This window comes from Candoia aspera, chromosome 7 (assembly GCF_035149785.1).
Source record: "Candoia aspera isolate rCanAsp1 chromosome 7, rCanAsp1.hap2, whole genome shotgun sequence".
Classification (NCBI taxonomy): Eukaryota; Metazoa; Chordata; class Lepidosauria; order Squamata; family Boidae; genus Candoia; species Candoia aspera.
Window position 1 is genome coordinate 59,520,489 of NC_086159.1, and position 24,593 is coordinate 59,545,081.

At 39.6% G+C, this 24,593-nt stretch overlaps 1 protein-coding gene and 1 pseudogene across 1 annotated transcript; both read left to right on the forward strand.

Moving 5' to 3' along the window:
* Positions 1–2,955: 2,955 nt before the first annotated feature.
* Positions 2,956–3,116, forward strand: LOC134501684 (U4 spliceosomal RNA; annotated as a pseudogene).
* Positions 3,117–13,609: 10,493 nt separating this feature from the next.
* Positions 13,610–24,130, forward strand: LOC134501258 (hyaluronidase-like). Its single transcript, XM_063308903.1, has 3 exons — positions 13,610–14,560; positions 16,620–16,709; positions 23,792–24,130. The coding sequence occupies exons 1-3, from the start codon at positions 13,640–13,642 to the stop codon at positions 24,128–24,130; spliced, it is 1,350 nt and encodes a 449-aa protein (XP_063164973.1). The 5' UTR covers positions 13,610–13,639.
* The last annotated feature ends 463 nt before the right edge of the window (positions 24,131–24,593 follow it).

Genomic DNA, 24,593 nt, shown 5'->3' on the forward strand with positions numbered 1-24,593 from the left:
GTGCTTAGAGGCTTATAGTTTAAAAGTTCTTTCAGATGTTGTTTTGTAATAGAACATCATTTACTTACAGACTTACAATTGTACTACGATGCCACCTTTGCTGTTACATGATGCTATTGATCTGTATCTTAATAAATCTCTTAATATAGGTCATAAAAGCTGTGGCAGAGAACTGGATTTAGACTTCACAGTGAAAAAAATGCATGTGGCTGATAATTTAAATGTAAGACCCGATTAAAACACATATCACGGTGCCCTGAACAAAAGATCTAGCATCAGACTGATCTATTTTAGTAAAATCCCTGGGATTTGAGCAGGAGTATTTTCCCCAGTTTTTAAAGAGTTATTCCACAACAAAGATTAACATCTGAGTCTGCCAAGTGCTATAACATGCATTAATTTCAAAAGGTTCTCTAAACTTTCTTTGTCTTAGTATTCATGAACAGATTGCATGGGGTCAGGGATAATCCTTACAATTTAATAAATGGGCCAAATCCTCTGCATGTCCCATAGAAATGAATGGGAAGTTCTGCAACAGCATCTCTGTGTTGTTACATACATTCCATTCATTTCAGAGTGGTCTGGACAAAACAAGCTCCTAAAGCATCAGCCCTAAACATGTAGAAACCATTAAACTAAATGGGATTTTTTTTTGAGTCAAAATGAATATACACTAGAGCGTAGTGCACTTAGTTCCCCATTTGAATAATGAATATCCAGTCTTTGACATTAGTGGTTCCAGTCCACCCATACTGTGAAAAGGATGATGATGATGATGATGATTTTGCAGAGGAGAAAAGCAAATATCAAAGTACACAATAGCAGCCTACTACTGCTTCTACTACTGCTTGGTAATGGCAGCTCCAGTGGTGCAAGAAAAGCCTGATGCAAGATCTTGAGATAAAAGTTGATTTCTCCAACCTGGCAGAAGGCTGGGTTCTAGGAGATTCAGCTGTAGCACTATTATTATTTATTAAATTTATATGACACCCAACTCCCAGTGACTCTGGGTGGTTTACCAATGATTTAAAACATGAAAAACAAGGCATTAAAAAAAAGAGAAGAAACAAAAAGAAAGGTAGAGATGGGAAGATAACAAACCAGGTGGAAACAAAAGAAAACAGCCTAGGTTAAAAGGAGGCTTCAGCATTTCTACTTTGCCTCAGTTTGGGCAGTCCCACCCATCCCCCACCCCCAATCTTGTATTAACACTTTTCTACAGTATTTTACATCTGTGCATACGAGTTTCTCTAATCACTAAAACACAAAACAATCTAGATATTTCTGAAACTTTGTACCTTCACACTAGTTTTCTTTAAACAAAAATCAGTGCAGAGAACTGCATGCAACACACACATTGGTGACAAGTTGATACAAAGTACATGGGCATTATCATATATGGGCTGCAATGATCTAGATGAGCTCTAGATGGCAGCAAAGAGCCAGAGTTTTCTGTATCCCTGTATGCAGTAAATTTTTGCGACCCAAGTATGGATGTCTAAAATAAATAATATTAATGGTCATATCATAATCACTTATTTTTCCAGTGGAAATATGTTTATTGATAACATGGTATTGGGAAAAGTAAAAATTCTGGCAAATTGCTCATGAACAATCTTTGCACACTCAGTTCAAGAATATATAATAATATGGAACAATAAAGAATTCCAGTGTCTTACTATGCTTGGAAACAAGGATAGGCAATCAAGAACATAAACCCTTAGAAGAAATTCAGTTGGGAAAAATTCAGAAATGACATTGCAGATGAAGGGTACTCAGCACTTAATTACTATTCAAGTACGATTGGTAGCTACATTTCTTCTTGGTATATTTATTTATTTAGTTGCAGTCGAAGACCAGTATTTAAATAAGAAGATAATATTACATCAAATATAAAACAATGCAAAGAATAGAATAGAACTTGTATTAAAAAGCTGGAAGCAATTAATGGCGTAAGGGAAGCCCCAGATGATTTCTGGAAGCCGTTACATTAAAAATTATGATCACCTATGAGAAAAATGATAACCTCCTGCTCAGAGGAGCAATTAAGATTTCTGACAACTGGTGTTATGAGTCCTGTCTTCCATTTATTGTATAGACAGCACTGTAGCAGTACATGTAAAAGAGATTCGACTTCTATATGGGAACATATAGTGTAATATTCACAGGGATATTGATGTATCTACCAGTTGTTGCCGTTATAGATAATTTGCTGATTTGGCCAAAAGTGAAGAGTTTCCTATGTGAAATGTTATAAAAGTGTCTGGGAATGGAGCAGGGAGCTGATCACTGAGCTGTAATGGAGGTGGGAAATGTTGGTTTTATCTTGCTTGGGGATCTAGATCCCAGATCCTCCACTGAAGGGCAAGGGTCCTATCTTAGAGCGAAGAACCACGCTGAGATGGTATCTTGGTCTCTAGTGTTTATTGAACTACTCTAGTAGACAGAAAATCCTGCCAAACTGAAAGACCATGGGAAACCCACAAAGATAAACCCAAAACTCAAGGCCAGTCTACTCTGAGTTTCTTTGAAGGAAAGTCCAAAGGCTCTATAGTATGCATGCGTTTTTCCCTCTGGATAGGGGCCCCCTCCTGCTCACCATCAGTACTCATACAGTAAGTATGGCTTCAAGGGTGAGACTAGCTAATGCTGGGAGAGAAAAGCTTCGGTAAGCTAGATGAAGATTGAATTGTCTTCTTAGGGAAAATTCAAATCAATCTAATAAGCTGAGGTGGACCACAGATGTTCCCCCCAAGATTTGCTTCAGTCAGTCTTTAAGGCAACAGTGTCTCAAATGGGCCACTAAAGAGATGCAGTCTGATACCAGCTGGACTAGGCAGTTAAGGGTGGGATAAGGAACATGGGTTATAGCCTTTAAAATTTTGATTGGGTAGCTTCTAACTTAGAAACATCCTTATAAATACATAACCTGGCGCCATGTAGAATTGCTCCCAATACTTTGTGCAGTGGCAGTATTGTAGCTAATGAGATTAATCCGAGACATGATTATTGCTAACTGAAACATTTTCCCAGCACCCCCTTATGACAACTTGAGATATAGTTGGCCTTGGCAATTTTTGACAGTCCTCATGCTAGTGTCCACTTTGCTATTAAGAAAGTTATGTAAGGCAGCAATAATAAAAGTGAGAATATGGTAGCATTTCCCATCTCCTTTGCACTCACATTCTGTAAGTGCATCAAGGTAGAAGACAAGAAGCACAACCAGGAGTGCTAGCTTTATCTTTATTGTAAGGTTATATTAACAGAATCTTGCAAGACTGAAAGTATTTCTCCCCTTGTCTCCTTTTACTCCCTGGAAAACTAGGGAAGGTCCTTTCTGAAATGCTTCCCACGCCCTCCCTCCTTCTGCAGGCTGAGACATCTTTTACATGCTGATTGTCCAGTCTGGGGGTCTTCCTCCTGTCTCCCAAGGTCATTCCCACATACCATTACACACTCATCATTATATGGATTAGGCCTGGGAGAATAAGGAAATGAATGGGCCGAAATGTCAGTGATGAGGAGATATGTCTCTTCCAAGGTCATCAACTGCAGCTCCATTCCCTTGAACCCATAGCTGTGACATCATTGAGATGAGAGGCAAGTAGGTTGCTCAATAATATGTCGTAAGCGTTATAAAAGAATTCCTTTTGGCTATTGCTATACGAATTTTGTACTACTTGTAATCATTCTTGTAATTTCTTACTTTAAAGCTTTACTATATACTTGTTGCTAATAGATATCTTGCTTTCAGAAAGTTGCTCTTACATTTGTTATGTTGTAACAAATTAAACTGTCATATCAAAGCCCTTGTTTTGTTTTGTGAATCAGTGAATGAATGGTTTGAACTCACTGACCCAGATTTCTCTTCTCATAAGCTCAAGGGGAAAACCTAGTAAATCATGAATATTTCTGGAAATATGCTTCTGGTTCTTTCATTTTCCTCCGCCTTGGGACAACATACATCTGCATCTATGCATATCAAATACACGTTTACTTTTGACCTCATTGGCTTCTTTCCAGGTTCAGGGTTTCTTTGCTTCTCAGCCTGAGTGCTTATAATGCTCTTAAAATTTGGCAATTGTGAGCAAGGCTTCACCACCACATCCCCATGCTAGTTCTAACGTTTTGGGGACATTGAATTAAAGCATTTTCAGTTGCACTCTGTAAACTGAAATAGCTGGGGCATACAAATAGAAACAATTGTTACGCTATTTCTGTCTGTGTCTCACTATACAAAGTAAGACTAATGCACTGATGGGGTATTAGCTCATTACTGGTACTGGGTTCTAGGTAAATGCTGAAACTCACAGAAACCTCTGGTTTGGCATTGATCTGAATAGCAAAGACATTGCACAGAAAGGAAATTTGGCTCCACTCCACATTGAGAATTAAAAAAGAGAAGATGAAGAGATCACTCCAATTACATGACACACTATCTGTACTACAACAAGGATATATTATTTTTCCTATTCCTACCCCTTTCTCCAGAAACTCACACATAGCTGCTAGGTTTTTATTGCTGTCTTGGCTGGGATACCATCTAAACTAGAAGGTTTAATTGGTAGAACCATAGGCATTCTCGTGGATCAATATTAACAGCAAATACTGTGGTGTTTTAGATAAGCGGTTAGGAACTAGCCTACAATAAACAAACAAACAAACAAGTGTGTATGTATGTGTGTGTGTGTGTGTGTGTGTGTGTATCCTGCAATTATTTATAGTAGCCAGACTTCTAATACGATATTACAGAATTGGAAAATGTGAATAGAAGAAATTTACAGTATTCCCCTCTTTTAATGAACTGGGATCATTTATTAAAGCTAAATTTAGGGAAATTCATGACTCATCAAAACAATGACTTCTTTGCACAACACATAGATGTGGAATTCACTGACATCAGATATGATGGCTACTTATTTAGGTGGTTTTAGAAGGGGACTAAATGAATTCATGGAGGATCATGTTATCAGTGGCTAATAGTCTTGATAGCTGTTTACTACTTTCCAGTCATAGGCAATGCACCTTAAATACTATTTAGAACTGAAGAGGGATACCAGCTTATTGCCCATGCTTGCAAGCTTCCTGAATGCCTCAGTTTGGTCACTTTATGCTACCATATGCTGATTTAGATGGGCAGATCCAGCAAAGTTCTTTGTATGTTCTTAACAAAAGCACCTTATTTAACAGGCTTATTCTAAGTATTACAAAAACTGGATCCAAACCAATTTAAAAAAAAGCACTTTAAAGAAATTCTTATGGCATAAGCTTCCATGCATAAGAAATTACATGAATTATTCCTCAATCTTCCTTCCTTCCTTCAACATAATAAAATAAACAGATTGATAATCTGATTGGTCATACTGAATTGTGGGTTATACAAATCAATTTTATAAACTGAAAATTCCTTGAAAATACTTCTACTTGTTTTAGTAGGCTTGGGCACAAGCTTCAGCTTATTAATTTCTAAAGCCCTCTTTTTGTGCTTAAACTACGGAGCAGAAATATTTCTGCATGATTTCTTTTTAGGTCACTCATGTGAGTGGGAAAATGATGTGCCATCTTTGAAAGTTTAACTAAGCATGACAATGTGATATTGACTGAGCAGTAGAAGACACTTTGTACCAATCTAATGGTAGTGTGTATAATGGAATCACTATAGAGTCTGGGGCTGAAGTAGTGCAATAGATTTGCAAACTTCGTTAAAAAAGAGAACAGCAAGAAAAAAATGTGCTTGTTATGCACAATAAGAATTTACACTGCTCACCTAATCTTAACCCTAACTCTAAATAGTATCACATTCTTTAAAACTTAGTTTCAATAGATTTTTTTTAAAAAAAAATCACAGCTAAGCTCACTCTTAGAGTACACATCTACAATTTGTCCTGCTGCAAGTTCCTGTACAAGTGTGCCTGATGCATTAAAATAAATAAAAGGATTGCAAATACATAGTTCAATATATATTTGTTGCATCCTGTCATCCTGATTTTATCATCCAACAGTAGTATGGCTATTTACATTGGTTTGCCGCTAGCAATGATATCCATAGTTTATCTCTTGGAGAGAAGACTAAACTCTACATAGTAACAGACCTCCATGCCATCACACTAAACGGCATAATCCTTACTTGGAGGCATCAGTGCCTAACACAAGTGAGCGGTCATTCCAAGAAGGACAGCATAAGTCAGCATAAGAAAGTCAGCAAAAGTGCAAAAATTCCAGCAGTGTTGTGTACAGACAGAGCATTTTAAGAGTGAAAAAGAAAGAAAGAAAAAGAGAAGGAAAATGGAAGATGACTCCTTGTCACTTCATACAGGGAATAAAATCCAGCCCCTTTAATGGCTCAATCTGGCAAATGTTTGCACAGATTATTTGCATAAAATTAAAAATCAATTTTAAAAAGCAGGTGAGAATGCTTTCAATTTTTTTTTAAAAAATGTGATTAACTTGGGATTTTAACAAATGACTTTTTAAGGTTCCGTATTTGTTGACTGAATTTGAGCTGAATCTTTGAGTGGCAGAAAACCGTTTCTTAAATAAACAAATAGGTGAGGGTTCTCTGAACAAAATTAGTGAGCAAGTTAACGTTTTGCCTTGCTGATAAATCATAACATAAGGATGCTTCGGGATTCCTAATGAGGCAATAAATCATGCATTGCTTGACTACAGCAGCAATATCATAATCTGGAAGGCATCCATAATTCCCACTGTGTGCATCTCATAGTGGCTCCTGAAATTTGACACCAGAAAGAATGCACAGGTCATAAAGTTCAACTGCTATACAATTAAGATAGAGGTGAACAGCAAGAGTATTCAAAATACATAAAATGTGCATATTATGGCAATATTTGCACAGGAACCCATTAAGAATAATGCTTTTTTAAAGCATGCATTCTAAGGAAATTGTGTACAAAGTGAGCATACATGGGGAAATACTCATTAAAAAAAGTACGAGTTTTAATGAAGACCTCCTCCCCCACCATCAAATTTACAAACTGATGTGGAAATGGTTTGAAATCATGGTTACCGCAAAGAAAAACTAAGCCAAACTGAAACTCACAGATTTGCCTGTCCCTATAAGTAGGAATGCTGATAGAATTCTCCTGTACATTTCAGATTCAGAACAAGTGTGGCATCTAAGAAACGAACAGAATAAAACAAGAATAAGAGAACAAAACTCAGGAAAACTGATGATCTGTGGTGGTGATGATGATGATAGGCGAACTAGAATCTGTCAGTATGGGGAGCCAGGAAGAGTTTCTAAAAGAGATAAAGAATATTTAATCATGCAGAGCAAAGGTTTTCCAAATATGTCATTGCTTAGGGTTGGCTTAAGGCAATATGTCTCAACCTCAGCAATATTAAGACGTGTGGACTTCAATTCCCAGAATTCCCCCAGCCAATATGCTGGGTGGGGGAATTCTGGGAGCTGAAGTCCAGACATCTTAAAGTCCCTGAGGTTGAGAAGCACTGGCTCAAAGGTTTTCCAAAAGCAGCCTGATTTAGGATCATTCTGGTAGTGCTTGTCCTTCCTATGTATAGGGCAGTGAAGATTACAGCTGAGCAAGCTGCAGTACTCTAGGATAAATGGGATATTTTCTCAGTTGGTAGATAGGTTATGCCTAAAATCATAATGGGCCTTAACTCTGTTCCTCTAGGCCAGTGTTTCTCAATGTTGGCAGCTTGAAGATGTGTGGATTTCAACTGCAGGTTCAATTTCAGTTGTCTCCAAGACTATCATAGAGGGGCATATTGTGCATCACTCTTATATAACACCACTATGTTGTACACACTGGGAGAAGGAAGTTATGAATTGGATGCGTGTGTGATCCCTTCTGTAGGAGTAGATTACAGATAGTCCTCATTTAGTGACTGCCTTGTTTAGCGACCATTTGCAGTTACATCAGTGATGAAAAAGTAACTTTATGACCAAACTTTGCATCTACGACCTTCGCAGGTCCGTACAACAAAGGAAAGCTGAAGTAAGATCATAAGCACAGTCATGGTTTATAGTGATGCTTTGCTTAACAACTGAGTTGCTGGTCCCAACTGTGGTCGCTAAATGAGGACTACCTGTATTTGGAGGATTCTCCATTGCCAACTTTGGAAACTGGAGTTGAATTACTTATATTTTCTATTCATTATGTGCAGTTTATGTTGTTTTGGACTTATGCTTACTATTTTGTTGTTTATTCATTCAGTCGCTTCCGACTCTTCGTGACTTCATGGACCAGCCCACGCCAGAGCTTCCTGTCGGTCGTCAACACCCCCAGCTCCCCCAGGGACGAGTCCGTCACCTCTAGAATTATGCTTACTATACTGAGTATTTATTTGTTTATATTTTTCTCCCATTTTTTATTTTTGTCAGTTCAAGTACATACATAATGCTCTGTCACTGGATCTAATCCCATCTGAGCCCCCACACCTATTTATACAACATCACATCAGTTGCATTGGTCTTTGGGCTCTTATAACAGTCCCCTGGACCAATATCATAAGGTATGTTCATCTGAATATTATCTCCATATATGCCACTAAGTATAGACAGCATACACATTGGGTAGAGTGTATACAGAGACCAGCCCTAATCTCCCAGTGTTCCTGCAAGAAAAATAATTGAAATAAGTTGATCTTACAGATGTTCTAGATCTGTTAGTTGTCTGTCTTGAGAGGTGTGCTATCCATTTGCTTTCTCAGTGCACAGTGAGTGATAACTAGATTTTACATTATGAGTTATCACTGTGTAACAATCAAGGGATTGGGGCATCCGGAATTCTTCTAGAGATAAGCAATAAGACTTCCCCTCAGTTTACTGTGCCTGATCTACTCCGTTTTACATCACTTCTGCTCTCAGTATATTTATCTTTATGTACTCTTTGAACAGTAAAGTGATCTTTTATATTCACTGGAGAGGAGGTAGGCCACTGCCTAATTTAATATAAGCTAAAGATAGCAGGAACTAGTCTGTAGTTATGTTATTTTTTGTTGTAAACCCCCCAGAGTCCCCCTTTGGGGGGAGATGGGTGGTGACAGAAATTTGAAATATAAATAAATAAATAAATAAATAAATAAATAAATAAATATTTGGATGCTTAGCATTCCAATCTCTGTTCCTGAGCAATCCTGTTCCTACATCCAGGGAGGATACAGATGGAATGTTCAAGAACTTTTGAGGCAGACCCCCCACTTTCTCCTAGGTATTCCCCATTGTTTATCCCTTGAATCTACAATTAATTCTTAATTAGAGTTTGTTTGTTTGTTTATTAAAGTTAGAAGGCTGCCCAACTCCATAAAGACTGTGGGCAGCATACATTATTAAAAGCCATAACAGCAGTAAAACAAGAAAATAATCATGTATATCAGGAAGATAAATATTCAGACTGATACAATCCTATAAAGGGCTTGTGTCAGACTCCACAATCAAAGGATTGCTGAATCGTTTGATCATGTCCATCTGCCATGATTGAGTCAACGCGTGTCAAGCAGAAAGATGGGAGGGGGGAATTGCAAGGAGTGTGAATCACTACTGTTTGGGCTAGGAAGGGAAAAGTCAAGGTCATACTAGCAGAGACATCTGCGGCTGGTATGGCTGGCTGTTAGAAGGAGGGTGAGAAAGACACATGAGTGGGGTTCTGGGTACTGGAATGTTTTAATGAACTTCCTTTGGAGCACTTTTTCCAATCTCAGCTTTCTTCTGTTCTGTACACTTGTTCTCAATAAATCTGAATTCTGCATATTCCAATTGTGCATGAGTCATGTCATTATTGGGATTAATGATGTCAGTTCTTACAGCTTGTTATCCATCCTAATCTAAGGCCTGGGAAAATATCCAGGTTTTCAGAGACTTTTTAAATAAAGTCACAGTGGGCCATGTGGATCTCTGGAGGATGCTGTTCCAGAGGGCAGACACTGTGACCGAGAAGGCACACTTCCTGGATTCCAACAAATCACATTACTTGATTGATAGGACCTGGAGGAGGCTTACTTTTTCTCATCATACAAAGTCTGGTTGGAAATAGATGGTCCTCAGATAACCAGGCCCTATGCTATACCTCTAAAGTCTTTATAGATGGTAACCAGCTTGAATTGCTCCCAGAAACCAACTGGCCATCACTGCAGCTCCCAGAGCAGCAGTGTTACATGGGCATACCGAGGCATGCCCATTACTATCTGAACCACTGCATTCCAGACCAGCTGTAGCTTCTGGGTGGCCTCAAGGGCAGCCTCATTGCAATAGTCCATGAACGAGGTGACTGGGGCATGAATGAACATCTGAAGGTCCTCCTGGTCCAGGGACAAGTGCAACTGCCACCTACCCTGAGATGGATTTGTGCAAGGATTTTCCTGCCCACAGCTGCCACCTACCCTGAGCAGGAACTGTGAGTCTAAGAAAACCCCCAGATTGGATACCAGCCCTGAATTGAGAATTATCTGAATATCCACAGCCAGCTAGGATTAAACCTGAGGCTGTTCCTGAGGCTGTTCCTCCCCATACAAACCCTTGTAGCCTCCTGTAGAGAGTAAGAAATATAGCATTTATGGACATATGCAAGGACTATTACCAAGGCAAAAGGGGCTGAAGCATGATTTCTTGGTCTGGGCTACCTAGTGGGGTTGACACCCCCAGACACTAGGACATTGACAGCATTGCTTGGGCAGCCTGGGATCACAATGTACAATTAGGTATTATCTGCAGTTGATGCAGTTGCCTTAAGCAGATATTAAACAGGAGGAGCGAGAACATTTAGACCTCAGGCATCCCACAGGTGAGTGGCCTTGGACTCAACCCTCAAACCAACTGGAACCACCCACAGAGAAAGGAGAACAACTACCAAGTGGTTCCCCCCATCCTCGGGGGCAGTCCGGAAGGATACCCTGATAAATGGTATCAAACGATGCTGAGAAATCAAGGAGAACCTGGACAGTACTACCATTCCCGTCCCATGATCAATGCTGTCTTTGTGCTATGCTCCGGTCTGAAACCTGAGTGTCAGGGTCTGAAAGAACATCAGATTGATGATCTAAATTAAGGGCTCTGAGAAGATAAATGGTTGCAGTTTGCTATTTGTGTTGCTATTTTTCTAAGGTGCTTGTATTGCATGCTCCCCTTCTCTGCAAATGTTCTTTCCCCATTGTTTTCATCACTAAGATTCTATCTATGTTCTGCCAAAGTTCTCAGAGATGAGGTTAAGCTGAAGTAACTTCATACTACAAGTTTAAGAAATAAGATGTGTCTTCTTCCCTCAGTGTGACTTATATACTGTTATATATAAGTGTATAAGTAACATATAATGATAAATTGCAGAATTAAATCTAATCTGATGTTCCAGCATATCTTTGTAAGTAAAATGGAGTAGTGGTTTGGGTCTGTTCATCTACTTTAGTGGGAGTGTTTTGCGTGATAACGCTTGTTATATCAGAGTAATTTATTTTACTTAAAGATATAGAATAAGATGCTGAAGTTCACGTTTATCAGTGTTTCAATATACTGAATATAGAATACACTGTTAAGAATTTGGATGGGGTGGGGAAAAGCTATAGGCTCTTTTGAAAGTTGCCATAATCAAACCATTAATAAGGATTTGATAATTAATAATTTATTTCATTTAGTTCTGTGGTGTTTAATAATAATTCTCTATTTTTATAGGAATTGTATTCAACATTAGAAAATTCGCACAGCTAGGGATCAAAATACAACTGTAAAGTACCCTGCAGTACTTGTCTGATCAGAATATCCTAATCTGTGAAATATATTAACTGGGAAGTACTGTATACTCATCTGGGAAAGTGGTATGAGAACAGGGATGATAGCAATCCTCCCCACTACATGTCTTTATGAACCCTGTTCAGCAGCTAGTCTCATGCTTCTTAGAGTAGTAGATCTCCAACACTTGACTTTACATGGCTTAATTTGACTGCTTAGCTCAAAGCTGGCAGACATCTTTCAGACACTCAACATGGCGTACTTAGATAAAAATCCTTATTGCAGTTAGAGTGAGACCACATTCAACAGTAGTTCCCTTTTAAATGGGAGCCCCATCTTTCTCAAAAACTAGGGTTGGGGATGATGTCAAGTGAAGCGCCCCCTGGAAGATAGGTGGTAGCAGAAGTAACTACAGACCAGCAACAGCAGAGCAGAGATGGGGCAGGCTGTTTAGACTCAGTGGGCTTTTGGGGAAAGAGGTATGAAACCTCCAGCCTTTTATCCCCTGGGCTCAGCTGGGCCACTACACTCTGACTTTACTAGAAACTCAACATGGCATAGCTAGATAACAACATAACAAATATAATCTGCCAAACTTGATAAAATGTGATTCTTACCTCTGGAAGATCATTCATCAATTTATCAGTAATTTTTTTTTGTAATTAAGCAATTGAGAGCACTTTTTAAATCCCCCAAATCAATGGCTAAGTTTTCAAGACATTTCTAACATTGAGCATTAATTAGTTTGGCCACCAAAAGTAAATAGACAATCAGCTCCTTATTTTTAAATGAGGCATTGGATCATATACATTGATTCAGCAACCCTAACTCTGGTGAACATCTGACTCTTAATTTTTAGTAATACTAATATTACTTATAATGTTGTGCCAGAAGACTACCACCTGATCCCTTTTGTGTACAGCCCTCCAACGTTTTGAAGAGTGATTGCGTGGGATTTGTGCTAATTTAGCAGGAGTTAATTGCCACCTTCAATTGCAACTCTTGGATAGAGGCAGAAAGAAAACCTCTTGATTTCCATAATGATTACCTTGTTGGTTCAACCATTACATTGCCCAAATCAGTATCCCAAGCATCCTTTAAGCCATAAGAGGGATTCCTTATTTCAGTTGCAAAAATAGCATATAGATCTTTGACATGATTCCTTTTGGTTGTGCCAAATAATTTGATACTAAATTCTCAAAGATAATGTATGGACAAGTTGTGAAATTCCTAACGTCTTCTTTATCAGGTACTGGGTTGATCTGGTGCTCAATTTTGTCCTTACTATGTTGCCTGGTATAACAATCTATTCTGTAAAAGTTACAATTTCTCAATAATTTTAATTGCGTTAATCTATACTGATTCTCCCTCTTGAAAAAAGTAGAGGTGCAATAGGGGAAATGAGACTGAAACCACATTAAATTGCCCCATGTCAATATAAAGGCCTAGTTCCATCTTTTATTTATGGCAGCTTAAACCCATTGTTTTCTTCTTGCCTTTCCTATGTTTCAAAGGAGTTTTCACACTGTATTTCCTGGTCTTGGATCTTGACATAAGTGACATCTTTTTCCTGAAAATGTTGCCTCTTGCTTCTTACAGTAATGGCTAAAAGAGGAGTATAGGGTGGGGGAGGGCTATTTGTGTTCATATGGAAATTCTACTGCAATTATTTTATTTGAATTAATATATGATTTAATCCATCTCATTAAATAATTATATCAGCATTACATTAAACCCCCTTTATATATAGTCAGAAATAATTGCTTAGTTCAACACTGGTTACTTTTTTGTGTGTGTAAATAATATAGAATTATAGCTTTCTACCACATCTACTGCAACTCTGAATTTCTGTCTTGTCTTATCATCACTGTACTTTTTTTCCTGTTCTTGTCTCCCTCCCTCAAGGAACTAACAGTATCAGAAAAACTGCATGTTATGTGTCATCTGTGGATTAAATGCCTGGCAGCTTGGATATTATTGAAGGGAGTTCATGGGGATGATATTATGCAGACCAAAGCACCAATGTATCCCAACCAACCTTTCATTGTGTTCTGGAATGCACCTACTGAACAATGCCAGCTGCGCTATAAAGTGAATTTAGATCTCAGCACTTTTCACATTGTACCAAATCCCAATGAGACTTTAAGTGGGTCTGTTGTGACAATATTTTATCCTACCCAGTTGGGGGTCTATCCCCATATTGATGACCATGGGCATCTTGTCCATGGGGTTATACCACAAAATGAGAGCCTCACCAGACATCTCACTAAAGCAAAATCGGATATTGACCATAGGATCCCACTGAAGACATTCCACGGACTTGGAGTCATTGACTGGGAAAACTGGAGACCCCAGTGGGATAGAAACTGGGGCAGTAAAAATATTTACAGAGCCAAATCTATTGAATTTGCTAGAGAATTGAACCCACAGCTGTCTGAAGACAAACTCAGGAAAATTGCTAAGCAAGAATATGAAAAAGCTGGGAGGAGCTTCATGAAGGATACACTTTTACTAGCTGAAAATATGAGACCAAGTGGATATTGGGGTTACTATCTGTATCCAGATTGCTATAATTATGATTATAAGCAAAAACCAGATCAATACACAGGCAAATGTCCAACAATTGAAATTTTACGGAATAATCAACTACTCTGGATGTGGAAAGAAAGTACTGCTCTTTTTCCTTCAATATATCTTGAAATAATGTTGAAGTCAAGTGTCAATGCTCTGAAATTTGTGCACCATCGCCTTAAGGAATCAATGCGCATTGCTTCCATGGCCAGAGAAGATTATGCCTTGCCTGTTTTTGTATATGCCAGGCCATTCTATGCTTATACCTTTGAACCTTTAACAGAGGTAAGGTTTTGGAGTGCATGAATCTCAGAATCAAGGTCTATTGGCAGCTATACTACATGTTTATTAGAACTCTAATGTTAGGTGAGAGAACTCCTGGAAGATCTCATTTCAGCTGGTCATGCTCTCCTATAACAGTACACCAATTGGCATGCTTTAACTTTTCACCCCTTGAACACTAGCATATGAGAGGTTCAACATGGGTAAATCTGTTGCATGTCAGATTCTTCATGTAATTAGGAATCCTGACTGGTTAGGATCCTTGATGTTGAATAAACATCAAGTATAAACAGGGAAGGACTATTTTACATCAATATCAATCACACGGCCATGGGAAAGGAATAGTGAGCAGGTGCAATCCCACATCTCTCAGGTGTTTCCTGAGCTGCATGTATGTATGTGTATGTTGACAAGTGGAATGTTACTGTATGATACAAATCTGAATATGCATGGAATAATGTACAACACTATTTTTATAGTTCAACCTGCTATCCTAGGGTTGAATTACATATTGGCAAGGTTGACCTTAAATAGTTTATGTCTGTGACACAGCAGAAAATGCCCTTGCCTCCCAAGGCACAATGCACAGTATTGTAAGACAATCAAGTTATTTTGGCATGTGAAAATTTCACGAAGTACAGTAAAATACAACAACAAAACATCAAGTATTTAAAATTGGGATAAAATGCCTAACAGCAGCACTGTTTTACTAAATTGAAGAGTGCCATAAGCGCGGCTGTAGATTTGCTCCTATGAGTATTGCAGGGATGGGATGGTGGGACAGGGAATGTAATGTCCCATCCTCGCTATTTAGTCAATCAAATTTCCTCTCCTGCAGTTGCAGTTTGACAGGTAGGAAAAAATAAAATATAATCCAGTTATTTTCACTTGTGGATAAACAAATGTGTGTGTGTGTGTTTGTATGAAGGAAGAATATATAATTTTACCACTTCAGTGAAAGTGAGATCCAAATAAAAGCTGTGCATTATATATTGATTCTCTCTTCTCCCTGCTCATATGCTGAATACAAAAACTAGAATGAAGTGTCAAGGATAGATAAAACAATCAACATAGGGAACACACAGAAGCAAAATAATATGGCTTACAGTTCTATATAACGGGAATGAATGATTGCATCCAGTATTCCTGTACCCAGTACATATATGTCATTCATACATGTCACCTGTATTTCTGTGGATGTGTTATTGCCTTATTTTTAGCAATTAATCCCCAAAACACAATTCCTCATCTAAGCTATAATTCAGGAATGAAACCATTGAAATACCTTGAATCTCCAGCATGGTGCTTGAGAACACCAATATGTCTTCTAACAATGTTTTGGTGCCTGCCAAGATCCCTGCCCTACATAATTTATTTTTAAGGCTCTTTTAAAGACATTAGTGGGAAGCAGCTATGGTCTTAAGCAACACAACCACTTCAAGTGTAATGTGTACATCGTATCTCACAAGGTTTCTGAGCCCTGTGTAGACTTTAGTGGCATTTTTAAAATGTGGGTCTCTCTCTTCCTTTTTTCCTTCTAGTGTATAGCATTTTTTTCATTAGCAACAGCCTCCATAGCAAATCATTTTGTGAGAGTCCCAATACCACATTTCAAGATTCTTAATGTGCTCACTAGCCCAAAACCAGATTTCTTGGATATACACTGTCAGCGAGGAATTATAGGCAATTTTCTGAACACAGCATTTGAGTGTTCACCATCCTACAAAGTCTACATATTTAGCGTACTCTAACGTGATAATCTGAACAGGTCTCATAGCTGAGAAACCATCATAATCACTTTTACTGGGAATATGCATTAGCGTTGTTGACTTTCGGCAAGGCATTTGACAGAGCTATGAAAGAGCATTCTTTCCCATGGTGTAAAATCTACTTACCGCCGTGCCAAACAGGTTTTGCAGGTTAGTGCTTAAACCGCTTTTATCATAAATAGCCCAAAGGAAAAAAGTAAGGGGGGGGGGGAATGGCTGCCAACATTTTAACTCTTTGTTATCAGTGTGTACTGCTCCATTAAAATATGCCTGTTCATTGCCTTACTTTTCAGGAGGATCTGGTGACTACAGTTGGTGAAACTGCAGCAATGGGGGCAGCAGGAATTATCTTCTGGGGAGGCATGCAATATGCCAGTACTGTTGTAAGTTAGTATGGGTTAACCAAATGCCCATGAGCCAAATTTCATTAGAATCCTTGAGATTGCTCCCTTCCTATTTCCTTTTATGTAAACAATTATAGCTTGTTAGAAGTGCTTTGGTGGGTGATGTCAAGTTAGGATTTCTTGGGGGGATTGTTAGCCACATCTCATCACATGGGGAAAACATCTTAAATACAATAACTACCCCCCATTTCTGAAATAATATTCAGAAAGCAATTATAAGAGGTTTGTAGCATTATTGCCCTAACTTCTTCATATGCATCAGAAAAATAAATGTGAAATCTACCTAAATCTAGTTTACATAAGAAGTCACATTATTTTTCTGCCCCTTGACAGTATAAAGCATAGATGGATGGCTGGACAACAGTGGAGCCAGTCCAAAGCCCTGGCCATTTCTCTCCATCAACCAGCTGATAAAATGGATCAAGTTTCTGAGCCACCCTCCGCCCCAAATATTTTCAGTGATAAAAGCAATAAACATGAGCAGTTTGTAGCATTTGGAGGAAGGGCAAAAATTAAACAGTGGTTAAGATCACTCTTTTAACCCTATTCAAGTCCACTGGTTTCCCTGTGCCATTAGCAGTTGGAGACCAATGAGCTGCAGCAGAAAAGGGATCAAAGTTACTGCCTGCACAATTATTTTGTGATGAGAATGTGCTTGTGGGTACTTATGCACTGAGCATATGTAAAGGTAAGGCTGCAGTGTGAAGATATGTGCATTTGTAATAATATGGGCATATATATGTGGATTTGATGACATGTTTATGTGAATAGGGTGTTTGTAGAAGACATCTGTAACATGATTGGACTTCCTACCCATTAGCCTAGCAATAGATGTGCCTTTCTGGGTAAAAATATTATTTAAATGGAATCAATGAGAGAAGTAAGCTGTGAGTAACAAATCCAATTTAAAATAACTATGCTCTAGATATAATTAAATGTACATCAAACTCTTGGTAGCTATACCATATCATGTGAAGAGGAGTGTGTATGACGTTACCAGTGTAATCATTCTCTTTGTTGTTGACCCAATTTCCTTATTCATGTCAGTACTGAAGACTGTAATATGATTGTGCATGTATGAACCAGGTAAGAGACTGAAGCCATAAAGCAGGAGTGGGTACATGGTTTCTAGCATCCTTTTGTGTCCTCTACAGCCCTATGTGAGTAGACATGGCTAAAACGTATAGGGGTTTTTTTTGAAGTTGGAATAAGAAGCAAAGACTTGCTGAGACTAAAAACACTCACTAAACCCTTGAAAAATGGCCAAGCCTCACAAATTGGGCTAATCTTTTCATTTAGGGAGATTAAAAGGTACATAGGTGGAAGGGTACTTTAAATCTCTACATAACCTTTTTTGTTATTGTTGTTGGTATCCTTCACCAATCTCAGATCATTCTGACCTATAGCATTCCTGAGACAATCTACATAGATCTGAGCTGCTTGTATGTACTCCTGCTAACCATAAGTCCTTCTTTCCTCCTCTTCTACATGTCCCTTTTCACTTTCAGATTTTCACTAACATTTTTATGCAGCCACATTTGCATCTTCCTCTGCCCTCTATTTTTTCCTCTTTGAAATTGTTTGTGATTGTGGTTTTAGTAATTACTTCTAGGAACTCCAGCTTATCATGAAGCCTTTTCCAATGAGTTTCTGTTGTGATAGAGTCCTACATGTGATTGCTCTGAATTTATTAAAATCTACATTCAAGTACACTCAGCTTTAATTTTCCTTAAAATCAAGAATTCCAGCCCTACATGTATACTTTTCCCTATAGTTCTAGTACTACCATTGACTATGTTTTTCTTTTTTAATTAGTATGAGGTCAAGATTAGATAATTCTCTTGGGTTTTCCATCATCCTCTGGGGAGAAAGTTGTTTGCAAGAACATAGCATGCTACCTTTTTAAAAAAAAAAAAATCTACAGTATCTACCATTGCCTCCATCTTCTTTGCCTGTTTTTCTCAGTAAAGAGAAGGAGAAATGGGGCAAAGAAGTAGAAGACATGTAACTTCTCTAGATTTAGAGTTAAGTTATGGCAGGGAAGAGCCTCCAGCTAAAATCCTGGGGAATCTGACTGTCAGCATAGAACGTATTGAGTGGGATAACCTAAAAGTCTGGTTTTAATAAGGCAACTGTCATGAGTGCCGTTGAGCTGAAGACATCAGCGCAATGGCACACGTGACAATAACAAGGAAACAGGGGAAGGGGCTCAAGATAAGTAGCCATCAACTTACAAAGACTGAAGGGCAAGAGACAATGGCTAAACGGATCGCGAGGCACACCCAAGCTGTTAGCGCTAACGCAACGGAGATCGCCCAGCTGACAGCAATCACCGGAGGAATAGGGAAACCGATGATGGGCGATCCCGGAACGCCAGCGGGGCCTCGCAACCCCTCACCTACCGGCAGGACAGCGTGTTGGACAAAGGGGGGTGACGTAACCGCGAGTGAGGGGGCGCTGACCGGCGCGGGGTATTTAAACCCCGCACCGGCGCGCTCCTGTCACTCTCAGCTTTTTTCCTATACTGTATCTACACTACGAATAAACCAGAGCCTGTTTCACAGAATCAGCGTCTGAGTATTACTCGGAGGTAGGCAGCGCATGACATAAAGCTGAGAGTCATAAACTCAGCCTCGCCGAGCCCCACCGGACGACAACGAGCCGCGGGAGGAGTAGACGGCGAGAAGACCAGGAAGATGAGGCTGGCGTGATGCGGACAAGGGGGGCGAGCCGCACGGCAAGAAGCAGAGGAGGACCGATCGAGGCCAGAGGCACCGCGGACTCCCGGAGCCATGGACGCCCACCCGACCCAACCCGAGCCTCAGCTCCAACCCCAAGGGGAGATGGCGACGGAGGCAACCCGACCACGGGAGGGAGCAACATACCTCCCGAGACCAGCGGAGAACCCCGCGCCCCACATCGCACCCCAGCAACGGGCGTGGAGCGACAGCCCAACGGCGGTAAGCACGGGGGAGGACGATGAAGCAACCCAGCAGACGGCGGAGGAAGCGGACCAACGGCCGAGAGAGACTGAACCCCACCGGCAACCCACCCGCGAGTGAGGGGGCGCTGACCGGCGCGGGGTATTTAAACCCCGCACCGGCGTGCTCCTGTCACTCTCAGCTTTTTTCCTATACTGTATCTACACTACGAATAAACCAGAGCCTGTTTCACAGAATCAGCGTCTGAGTATTACTCGGAGGTAGGCAGCGCATGACAGCAACTCCAGGCAAAAATGGATATGATCAAAAACAAAGTTGGCAAGGACCTAACAGAAGAAGAAGAGATCAAGAAAAGGTGGCAAGAATATACAGAAGACCTGTATAGGAAGGATAACAATATTGGGGATAGCTTTGACGGTGTGGTCGGTGAGCTAGAGCCAGACATCCTGAAGAGTGAGGTTGAGTGGGCCTTAAGAAGCATTGCTAATAACAAGGCAGCAGGAGACGACGGCATCCCAGCTGAACTGTTCAAAATCTTGCAAGATGATGCTGTCAAGGTAATGCATGCTATATGTCAGCAAATTTGGAAAACACAAGAATGGCCATCAGAGTGGAAAAAAATCAACTTATATCCCCATACCAAAAAAGGGAAACACTAAAGAATGTTCAAACTATCGAACAGTGGCACTCATTTCACATGCCAGTAAGGTAATGCTCAAGATCCTGCAAGGTAGACTTCAGCAGTTCATGGAGCGAGAATTGCCAGATGTACAAGCTGGGTTTAGAAAAGGCAGAGGAACTAGGGACCAAATTGCCAATATCCGCTGGATAATGGAAAAGCCAGGGAGTTTCAGAAAAACATCTATTTCTGTTTTATTGACTATTCTAAAGCCTTTGACTGTGTGGACCATAACAAATTGTGGGAAGTTCTTAGTGGTATGGGGATACCAAGTCATCTTGTATGCCTCCTGAAGAATCTGTATAACGACCAAGTAGCAACAGTAAGAACAGACCACGGAAAAACAGACTGGTTTAAGATTGGGAAAGGAGTACGGCAGGGTTGTATACTCTCACCCTACCTATTCAATTTGTATGCAGAACACATCATGCGACAAGCTGGCCTTGAGGAATCCAAGGCTGGAGTTAAAATCTCTGGAAGAAACATTAACAGTCTCAGATATGCAGATGATACCACTTTGATGGCTGAAAGCGAAGAGGAACTGAGGAGCCTTATGATGAAGGTGAAAGAAGAAAGTGCAAAAGCTGGTTTGCAGCTAAACCTCAAAAAAAGCAAGATTATGGCAACCAGCTTGATTGATAACTGGCAAATAGAGGGAGAAAATGTAGAAGCAGTGAAAGACTTTGTATTCCTAGGTGCAAAGATTACTGCAGATGCTGACTGCAGTCAGGAAATCAGAAGACACTTAATCCTTGGGAGAAGAGCAATGACAAATCTCGATAAAATAGTTAAGAGCAGAGACATCACACTGACAACAAAGGCCCGCATAGTTAAAGCAATGGTGTTCCCTGTAGTAACATATGGCTGCGAGAACTGGACCATAAGGAAGGCTGAGCGAAGGAAGATCGATGCTTTTGAACTGTGGTGTTGGAGGAAAATTCTGAGAGTGCCTTGGACTGTAAGAAGATCAAACCAGTCCATCCTCCAGGAAATAAAGCCAGACTGCTCACTTGAGGGAATGATATTAAAGGCAAAACTGAAATACTTTGGCCACATAATGAGAAGACAGGACACCCTGGAGAAGATGCTGATGCTAGGGAGAGTGGAAGGCAAAAGGAAGAGGGGCCGACCAAGGGCAAGGTGGATGGATGATATTCTAGAGGTGACGGACTCATCCCTGGGGGAGCTGGGGGTGTTGACGACCAACAGGAAGCTCTGGCGTGGGCTGGTCCATGAAGTCATGAAGAGTCGGAAGTGACTAAACGAATAAACAACAACAACAACAATAAGGCAACCTTCTAATGGAATATGGCATGTAAGACATGTATGAATGATCATGTTCTGTGACTGGAAAGGAGGACGATATTAAAAACAGGAATATCCTGAAAGAAACCATGGCTTGCTATAACACTAAACAAAGAGGAATCTTCCAAACTGCAACATGTTATTAACGGTTTCTTTTAATCTAATCACATGGCTAATCTGGCTAAAAACTTGCAATGTTACTCCATAAGGGATCCATTTGCATACTGGGATTTGTCTTTTGGTAGTAACTCCTAAATAGCTTACTTGTATATATCTCCAAACCAAATGTAAAACATACATGCTTATGTTGTACTAAGTTTGCTGCTAAGAACTTCCAAGAACCTCTGTATGGTTATTTGGGAATTACAGCATGAGAGGGAAGTATTAACATCCAAGAGATTTTTTGCAGTACACAGAAATGGATGGGAAACATGCAGTCCATGGGCCCCATGCATCCATGTTGCAATATCTATGTACTCTGAGATCATGCCACTGAAATTTGGCAGCAAAAGGGCTAATGTGGGGCAACTAATTGAAATCAGTCCACCAAACTTATGCAATACCAAACATGTCCAATCCCACCAATAAAACTCCCAAGTTCCCCAGGAAGCTCAAAACCAGCTATCACTGTAGGGAAGTCATTATGTCATAGGTGGCCTCCTGTAGCCTAGTGATTGCAGTAACAAATATAAATCCCAGGCTGAAAAATGTTTATATTTCTACTACATGCAGTCATTTTCTATATATGTATTTCTGTTGTAAATTTGTATCCCACCAATTATCAAACTTCGCCATTACCTCCTTTTGTCAGACTTTAAATGGCATGAAGAGGAGAAAGGGGCTGATTCCCTTAGAGAGAAGTGGGTTGGGTAGAAGTGAATCTTGACTGGGACTACCAGAATCCAGCTATAACTCCTTTTTGTTTTCCGAAGCTTTGCTTGCACAGCCATTTTCCAATACTTAGTTCCAAGAGCTTTAGAAATTAATAATAATGATGATGATGATGATAATAATGATAAAATAAAATTAACTTTTGAGGATTGTTATCCTGAAAATAGAATGCTTTTCTGGATCTCCTGAACCATTATCTATTGAGGTAATTCTTAAGCTACAAACTATGCCCAATTCTCTGGACATAAGCTCCACTGAATTCGATTGGATTAATTTCTGAGTAGATACAGATTCTAAAGGAATGCATCATAAGGCATTTATTTATTTATTTATCAAATTTGTCACCACCCATCTCCTCCCACCAGAGGGATTCTGGGCGGTCTACAGCAAAATAATCAATAAAACAAAAAATAGACAATAAAAATACAACATATAAAAATACAATATATAAAAGTACAATTACAAGTCAACAATAATTATAAATAAAAATAGAATCCAAATGGCAAATGATCCAAGTCAGTCCTTGTATGTGATGAGCGCTCTAGGGCACTAGCCATCCCCAAACATGACAACTCCTCTCCCCGCCTCAAGCCAGGTGGCAGAGCTAGGTCTTCAAATTCTTCTGGAAGGCCAGGAGTGATGGGACTAGCCTCACCTCTGGGGGCAGGATGTTCCAGAGGGCAGGAGCTACTGCTGAGAAGGCCTGCTTCCTGGACCCCGCCAGATAGAATTCTCTTACAGACGGGGTCCGCAATATGCCCTCTCTGCATGATTGGGTGGGATGGGTTGATGTAATGGAGGAGAGGTGGTCCCTTAGGGAAACTGGCCCCATGCCTTGTAGGGCTTTAAAGGTGATGACCAACACCTTCAATTGGACCAGGAAGCAGCAAAGGTGTTATATGCGCCCTTCTAGGGATGCCAAAAATAGCCTGCGCAGCTGCATTCTGGACCAGCTGTAGCTTCTGGATACTCTTCAAGGGTAGCCCGATGTAGAGCGCATTGCAATAGTTTGTATGGAAATTAACAAGGTCTATAGTCTATATGGGAGATGACTAGGGCATGAGTGACTGTTTGAAGGGCTTCCTGATTCAGGAAGGGGCGTAACTGGTGCACAACATGAAGTTGCTTGAAGACTCTCCTTTATCATTATCACTATATTATATTATTAATATATTTAATTAATTATTATAATTAATTAATTAATTAATTAATATATTATATTATCATTCTTTGTTTTATTTTAGGACAGCTGTCAAAAAGTGAAGGACTACATGAATGGTCCATTGGGACGTTACCTCATTAATGTGACTTATGCAGCCAAGATTTGCAGCAACTTCCTTTGCAAGAAAAATGGAAGATGTATTCGTAAACATACTGACTCACATGCCTTTTTGCACTTGTTTCCTGATAATTTTAGGATCATGGTGTATGCTAATAAAACAGATAAGATAGTGATTGTGAAAGGAAAACTGGAATTGGAGAATTTGAAGATTTTAAGAGCTAAATTTATGTGTCAGTGTTACGAAGGCTGGATGGGACAATTTTGTGAAGAGCGTTCTGTAAAAAAAAGATACCAAATATAAGGAAAATAAATGCATTGAAGACTCTTTCTTTTATTCTCAAACAAAACAAAATTGCCATGCAGATCACAAGACAAAGAAATCCAACTTATTTGGGAGCAAGTTTTTTAGATCAACTGAAAACTTACAAGAAGGTACTACTTTTAAGTTTCTAAGAATAGTAAGATGCTGTAATTAAAAATCCAGGAAAAAAAGGATGCATGCAGTTGTGTAATGTGCCTGGGGAGGAAGGATAGATATGGCTAGCTTTCAAATCTTGGGTCTACCTAATTAAAACCTTTGCTTGTTTTTTCCCTGCAGAAATCTTGGAGTGATCTTTGCTCTCATCTAATACCTCTTCTTCATAGTCTCCAAAACTGAATTTAGGACTATAATCTTGTTATAGTTGCAGCCACATTTTTTCCTTCTAACCCCCCCTTTTTTGTTTTTTCTTTCTAAATTTTAAATTGCGCTGGATGAAAATTGT